Below are 8,441 nucleotides of genomic sequence, written 5' to 3'. Positions count from 1 at the left end.
TTTCAACGATGTCCGGGGACACCAACTTTCAACGATGTCCGGGGACACCAACTTTCAACGATGTCCGGGGACACCAACTTTCAACGATGTCCGGGGACACCAACTTTCAACGATGCACGTGGGCACCAACTTTCAACGATGCACGTGGGCACCAACTTTCAACGATGCACGTGGGCACCAACTTTCAACGATGCACGTGGCCACAAACTTTCAACGATGCACGTGGCCACAAACTTTGAACGATGCACGTGGCCACAAACTTTGAACGATGCACGTGGGCACCAACTTTGAACGATGCACGTGGGCACGAACTTTGAACGATGCACGTGGGCACCAACTTTGAACGATGCACGTGGGCACCAACTTTGAACGATGCACGTGGGCACCAACTTTGAACGATGCACGTGGGCACCAACTTTGAACGATGCACAGGGGGCACCAACTTTGAACGATGCACAGGGGGCACCAACTTTGAACGATGCACAGGGGGCACCAACTTTGAACGATGCACAGGGGGCACCAACTTTGAACGATGCACAGGGGGCACCAACTTTGAACGATGCACAGGGGGCACCAACTTTGAACGATGCACAGGGGGCACCAACTTTGAACGATGCACAGGGGGCACCACTTTTCAAAAGTGTACCCATAATTAATAAGAATGTTTTTTTATTAATTTTGTACATTACATATTACGAGTATAATTTGCTCGAGCATTTGGGGGGGGGGGACGTGTCCCTGTCCCTCTCTGGATCTGCCACTGGTGACAACTGTTCTTATGTTTGCATAACGTGTATAATGAATTTTGTGGTTTGACTTAACGTTTTCTACAAAATTATGCATGTTCTCTTTATTATTGTAATCGTCATTTTTTTTTTTAAAAAAAAAGCTGCTGGTGGTTCTGAATTTAGAACTGTGACAATATCATTAATTAAATTTCATTGAGTTATTTAATTATATAAGTTATTATTGCCATGTATTGATTTATATTAGAGATGCTAGGAAGATGTTAAAATAGATAACAGCATTCAACAGTTTGGGAAGTAAAATAATTCCTCCTTTTTTGTTAAAAAAAATAGCATTTTATGAATAAAGTAATATGGCTGCATTTATAGCAGAATGTTTGCACTGTTCCCATAACATGTTTGTGTTTTATGATTTATGTTAATGAGATTATTAATTTCAGGGTATGAAATATCAGCCATGAAAACCAGTTTCTCGCTGTCCTCGCTGCAGCCCTCTGGCAGTGGCCTAGAGACCCCTGAGCAAGCGAGGATACGAGCTGAGAGACCTTACAACAGTCTAACCAAGAAACCCAGGTAATTAAAATTTAGTATGACTTAACTAAACATTCCACCCTTGACCATCCTCACCAAGTTCCTCCACGTCCATCTTAATACCGTAATTCCATCTTCATTGCAAGTCATTATGCAGGCAGACCTATACCAGGTTGAACTTTCAAATTGGTCAAATATCTAATCGGAGCAGACCAGGTTTGAAAATGATTTAATCAGTGATTAAATCATGATTTTTTTTTTATGATTTTCAAAAAAAGTTTTTCTGTGAAAACTCGAAATTTATGTTGTTATTGTACATTACCCAACATGTTAAGTATTAAAAAATATACCAATACAGCAGGTAGTCGTAGTTTCATTATTTTGTTGAAATGTGGAGAGAGAGTAACATTTATGTAACTACATATTAGCAGAAAACTGGTAATTCTTATTGGAGTACCTTATATTATATATGCACCATTTCAAGTTATTGTTTAAAAAAGTAGGTTTTACAACACAGATATTAGACATTTGTAAAATACTTTTATTTACTTTCCATGCTGTAACTAAGGACTATGCTATACATTTTGAAATTGTTCCAGATGAAAAGTTTTAATAAATTTTAAATGATGTTTGCACCGATGTAAATCCAGTTTAATGAAAAGTAATGTTATCTCATGTGCATTGCACTGCACCATGAGGGCACATAGGGGATGAAGATGTAGGGATCTACACATTCTTGATATCGGCTGTAGTGGAGATGATCTGATCAGTCCTGCACTCTGGCTGGCTCAACCCCCCAGGTACCCATTGAGGCTGGGTGAGCCCCAGAGCTGCTTATGCATGGAGATCGCTTGAAAAATTCCAACCTGAAATCGCCCATGCTAGGAATTGAACCCGGGTCTCCTGCCTGGAATCCAATTTAACAACAATTCAAATTTAATGCTGCGACTCAAGTCACCCAAGCCGGCCCCCGTGATGGAGTGGTTAGCACATCGTGCTATGATACCAAGGGTCCCGGGTTCGAATCCCAGCCTGGGGATGGATGTTTGTGAGTGTCTATTCATCAATTTCATTATATCATCACTCATCCCCATCTTCACAAATTAGCTAAAAGTGGCACAAAATGCGAAGTAAAATAAAGTAAATCAATCAATCAAGTCACCCAACAAACAAAAAATCTCTTAATTTTATTTTTCTACATTCCATCCACTTCATAAGAAATAATTTCTTTTCAATGCCAAGAGTTAGGCCTACATTTTTTATTGACCAAACCATAAAATCAAATGTTATGGATACACACATTAAGTGTTGTACTGAAGAAATGTTACAGAACCTGAAGAATATAGCTGTAGCTTTGGAAAAATTGCAAAGTGACTCTTGCAATACTCGATATGCTACTGAAAATTGGAAAAAAATCAATGGAAACTGGTGGAAGAAGGTTTGGGAAAAGGAGGAATTGCAAAATTCAGTAAACGTATGGTTCTCGCTGTAACTCCAACTCACTTCCTGAGTGAATGAATGAATCCTGTGTACTTCAAAGCAATACCCTACTGAAAATTCTGTCTACTGTTTTCAGAAGATCAATGGGTGTTTTAAAATACATCTACTGTTTTCAGTAGCTGAACTGTACTGTTGTTGTTTTCTATTGTTTTTGGTAGTCCAACTGGTTCTTCTATCTTAAGTAGGCTAGTTTAACTGTACTCTTAATGTTTTCAGTAATATAATTGTACAACTAATAACTTTTATTGTGTTCAGTATATTGTTGTCTGAAAACAGTACTCTTGTCAGTAATAAAAATTTTCTTATCTATACAACTGAAAATGCAATGGAAAAATTGTATAAACAACTAAAATAAATGTATGGTAAAGCATGTGGAACTTGCTGCTTTGGAATACGTTCACAGAACAAATAAATCAAATAAAGTGAACACGTTTTTAAGTGTGTAGCTTCATTGTGGTTAACACTGAAAAACATACTCTTTTATACATAAGTTGACATATTGTTCTTCCTATATTCACACGAAAACTGCAAAACAATAGTTTAAACGAAGACCTGACCCTCAATGCTTCCAAAAGAAGCAAACACTGTTGACTACATTGATCAAAAGATGGATCCTTTCTGCAATTGCATTACACAGATATGATAATAATCATGGAAATTTCATGCTGAAAATAGAAAATCAACTGATATGATCATGTATTCAAACTACTAGCTGTTTTAAGGTTGAGTTATTTCTTAGGAAATAATTATATTAACTTATTCATTAAGATATCTCTGACTTCAGTAGTATTCATTAGAAAAACAGTAGAAATTCAGTGCATTTACTGTTTTTCTAATTCACTTCAAAATCACTGAAAATATGGTGTCAAGATTTAATTTGTCTATTCTTAGAGTCAATAAATGATTTTATAATATATAGTAGCAAGTATTATGTATTATTTTTCAGTACAGTAGTCCTACTGTAGAGCACAGTAGCTGTACAGTAGATCTACAATAGGATTTCAGTACATTTCACAGTACACAGTAGAATTTGTCTACTGAAAACAGTAGAAGTTTCCAGTAGGGTAAATAAACTTTGACGTCCTGTGAAAGGAAATGAATGAAGACAGTAATAAATAACATCCAGTGTTCATCAGATGGCCATTGTATTAGCTGCAATTACAAAAAGGCTCAGAAGTCCATCATTGTTAGAATGTTAGTAAATACATTAGTTAATGTTTTGCAATTGAGCTCAATGTCAGAATATAGACAGGCATATATGGAGTTCTTGTAAATAAATTCTTTGATTTAGATGTGTGCAAAGAGCGAACCTGCATCTAATGATTGAATTCTTTTATCTGCCTGCAATACAAGTATCGGACAACTGACACCTGTTCCATCCTCGCAATGTCATTTGTTTCATATGTCATCAATGCAAAAACTGAAAAAGCCACTAACGTGTTTCATTACTTCAACAGTTAAATTAACCTAGTTTTACCTTTTGTTGGGTGCACCTCTGGGAAATTATGTAGAATTCTCACAAGACACTGAATAAAGAACATCCACAGACCGCCACTCAAGATCAAGGCTCTTCTCCGCTCAGTCAAGGATAATCTGGAGCTACGGATTCCAGGAGTATACCATATTTCTTGCGAGTGTGGGACACCATAGATAGGCCAAACAGGACGCACCATTAAACATCAGCGCAACATCAGATTGTTTCAACCTGAAAAGTCAGGGCTTGCAGAACACAGGATAACAGAGGGACGCAGGGTTTTATTTGCTGACATCAAAATAATAGCCAAATGTGCTGGTTACTGGGACCGACGAGTAAATGGAGCCATAGCCATATAACAGGAAAGTACCAATCTCAACAGGGACGTGGGATTCCGGCTCAGTCATGCCTGGAATTCGCTCCTCTGTAAAAACAAAGTTGCAGCCAATAAGAACAACAGGATCCAGAGTGAGCCAATAAGAAGACAGAATCCAAACTCCGCCATAATAGTCATATATTTAACCCTACACTGGGCTCCATTTCTGTATTCCCTGGTGATGAGAGCAATGTATACGCTCGAAATGTTGGAATCCAACATAGACTTAACCTGACTGGTAACCCCAGAACACTTGTTCGAATCATGTCGCCAGGAAAAAGATAATTCCTATTAACCTAGTTAACTTAAAACTGAGAAACATAGCTTTTAAATATATTAGCACTTTTTTCAAAATTCCTATTTTAAGAATAAGGGATTGTATAACAAAAAATAAAATACAGATACTTGAACTCCACTAATTAATTTGCATATATTTATTCAACCTTTGTCACCATTGTGCTGAAAGTTTGTAACATTGCAAAGGCTGATATATTGTAGGCCCTCTAAAAATAAGAAGTTGTTTCATTAGGTACTTATGCTGTAATTAATAATTTAAATTTTAAATAGAACATCTGCATGCAACACTAGCTTGTCTACCAGATAGAACACTGCATTCTGGAAACTAGATGAAGCTGAAATAATTTCATTGTAAATTTCTCATTTGGTAGCAAACTAAAATAAATAATTCATATTTTGGGAAATCAATCAACTACTTTGATTCTACTATTATCGAAAAGTTTTGTCTGTTAACAATAAAAGTAAGAACCGAAGACACCTATTATTGCTAAGCAGCTCCCACAAGTGACTGAGGTTAGATACGTGGTTTATATCATATTTGGTTGGCACTTGTAGTTGGTTGAGGAAATTGTCGTAATGTTTCATTGGTTGTTGGAGTTTACATTCTCGTAACTGCTTCCAAATTCTGTACATGGTCCAAGAAGACTCAATATATCAATACTGGTTGTATGTAGGTATCAGGCGGTAGCAGAGATGAAAGAATTGCATTCTAAATAGACCACAGCCAAAATATCTTGATTTGTTTAGAATTCGGAGACAGAACATTTGCATTCTCAATCAACGATATGTATAGAAAATATGTCGATGCCGTACAGTCAAGTTTATTTATAACAGTACTGCAGAAACATTTACTTATAAGTGAACAGTTAGAATCAGATTTCGTATGTTAAACTTCTTTTTCTAAAGTTGTTACCTTTTACTCATGTCCGTTCATTGAACTTTGTTTTAAAATATGGCAGTGTAGGACAGATTTCTTGAAAAGTGTTTGAATTTATATAGTACATAACAAGTTTTAAATTTTATGTAAACGTCTATATTAAAAATGTGATAAATACAGGGTGATCCGTTTCGGTATGGATAAAATAAAATGGATGTGAAATTTTTTTGGTCAAATGTAATTACCTGAAATATTGTATGCAAAAGACTGAAAGGTGGGAGTTTTTATTTTTTTACACAACTAACAGTTTTGTACATGGCTTCCATTGCAAACTCTGCACAACTCATAACGGTGATTCAATTTATTCCACGTCTGGTGTAACATCTCTGGGGTGATCCTGTCAAAAGCCTGTGTGATTTTGAGTTTCAAATCATAAATGTCTGTGGGTTTCTGTGCATTCCAAACCGACAAGAACATCCCATCTCTGTAATATGCCTTTCTTACAGTCTTCTTGTACTTTTTATTAACAATTGAACAATATGAACAAATTTTAACAATAACGAATCAGTTCAAACTTCATTGTTGCCAACATGCTACAGCAAAACTCCCATGTTTCATGCACGAAAACACCAACACGAAAATTTTCCTACTATCACATTTACGTTTCTATTAATGTTTTATTTTATCCATACCCAAATGGATAACCTGGTATAATGAAAGAAATAGTTTTGGCAAAAAAATAAAATTATTTAAAAAGAATCGATTTCTAGTTTTCCAGAGTTTTGCTTTAAAATATTCAAGAATTACATCGGAAAATTAAAATAGCTTTTATTTAATCGCAAAATCCACTTTTCACACTATACTGGTGCAAATTACATGAATAGAACGTTCTATCACATATGCTTGTTTCAAAAACTCGCTCTTTTGTGTCCTTTTTCATATTTTGATGAAAATATGTGAAATGTTTTCATCAAATAATATTTTTTGTATATTCTCTAATTGGGATTAATTTTTTTCCTTTTCTGTGCCTTTTGATGAACTGCTTAGACATGCTGATTCTTAATTTTTAAAATTGTGTGTGGGCTGTACTCAACAATTTATATTTTGGTAAGCTGTAGTCAACAATAGTAACAGTAAACAAATAATTTAATAATTTTTCAGGAGAAATGCAGAACAAGAAAACTGGCGTCGGTCATGGGGGAGAGAGGAAAACAAAGATGAGTTTTGGGCTGCTTTACAACCAAACTACAACTATTTAATGGACAACAACCTCATTGAAAGTTGTAAAGTAAGCCTTTTTGTAATTACTTCAGCTTTTGTTAATATGTGTATAATTTGTCACACAGAAGAGGAGGTACTATGTATAAATTTAAGTAACGAATACAGGTTCTACTAAGACTTGAACCTGGCCCTCTGGCATGGAGTGCCATTGCTCTACTAACTTAGCTACCGAGCGTGTTCTTGTTTCACTTGATTTTTCGCTTCCTCTGGTGCAAAATTGTTATTGTCTTGTTATTATATTTCTCCTCTTTACAACACCCTTTTCACAAAATTCACACAAGTAAGTATATTTTGTTTCTAAATAAGTGTAGGTAATGTACTTCCTTTAAAATTTTGCCATGAAAATGAGCCATTTATGCAGTTCTTGTTGTATCTATCAATCTGGAAAAATGCTAATTATGCAAGTGGTTAGCCACTAGTGAATAATCTAAAAATCTGTTCGCTTTTTGAGAAGTGCTGGCTATTAACACTGTTTCTGAGGAAGACCATCCTTACGTTTTTATTGTGTCATTGTTATCCTTTGTTTACAACTTGCACTTTTAATATTTTTCAAGGGATTCTTTGCATTCCTTTTTTTAAACTTTCAAGTAAGGATTTTTAGATAAAGTGCTTTTTCCTCATGTACTAATGGAGGGGATAAGTTGACCGGTTTAACGAAAGTCTGGATTAACTGAAATAACTTAAAAGAGCAGTAGAAAGTGCATTAAAACTCAGTTTATAGAAGAAAAAAACACATTTATTATGGTGTATTTAAAGGGTGTAGGCCTAAATACACTATACAGTACAGTAAAATGTAAGGCTTAATGCAAGGGGAGTCCTTTAGAACAATATGACGAATGCGATTGTTGACTTCTAGAAACATTTAAAACTTTGCTTTCTCTTTTGGCTGTCCGGATTAACCACTTGCCTGATTAACCCGAGTTAACTCGGAATTTGTTTTTGCTTTACATATTATATACCCGAGTTATCTCGTTAAAATCGTACAACTGCAGTGCACTTTTCTGCCTACCCGAACAATCTCGTTTGAGCTTAAATAAGTGTTAATTCCCATTTTGGCCACTAGTTGGAAGGTGTAGATAGCTTGTCGAGGTACTGCTGCCATCTATTGGATTCCTGTGACACTACATACTTGTCGCCTTTCCAGTGGTAATTGTGGTCGTTTTGAGAGTCTCGCGCCAAAACGTACTGGGCGTCTTTGTGTTGTGAATACATTCCGTTCATGTTTTAGTGTTTGCATCCTGCGAAGAACGACAAGATGAGACGACGAGCTAACAGACAACAGTATAGAGGGGGTGGAGGAAATGGACATGAGTGGAAGTGATACATCTGTGGACAGTGTGTGTACTGACGAGACTGATA

At 35.9% G+C, this 8,441-nt stretch overlaps 1 protein-coding gene across 1 annotated transcript in view; it reads left to right on the top strand.

Annotated features, from left to right (window-relative positions):
* Positions 1–1,191: 1,191 nt before the first annotated feature.
* The window catches only part of klar (klarsicht), a 495,292-nt gene continuing 488,042 nt past the window's right edge, over positions 1,192–8,441 (top strand). Inside the window, exons 1-2 of the mRNA XM_083124917.1 lie at positions 1,192–1,319; positions 6,963–7,089. Of these exons, the coding sequence (XP_082981043.1) occupies positions 1,204–1,319; positions 6,963–7,089 (243 nt within the window). The 5' untranslated portion in view covers positions 1,192–1,203. The remainder of the gene's footprint in view (positions 1,320–6,962; positions 7,090–8,441) is intronic.

The sequence above is a fragment of the Lepisma saccharinum genome, chromosome 7, assembly GCF_977018435.1.
Source record: "Lepisma saccharinum chromosome 7, izLepSacc3.1, whole genome shotgun sequence".
NCBI classification, from domain to species: Eukaryota; Metazoa; Arthropoda; class Insecta; order Zygentoma; family Lepismatidae; genus Lepisma; species Lepisma saccharinum.
This window is presented reverse-complemented; position numbering and strand designations above follow the sequence as displayed.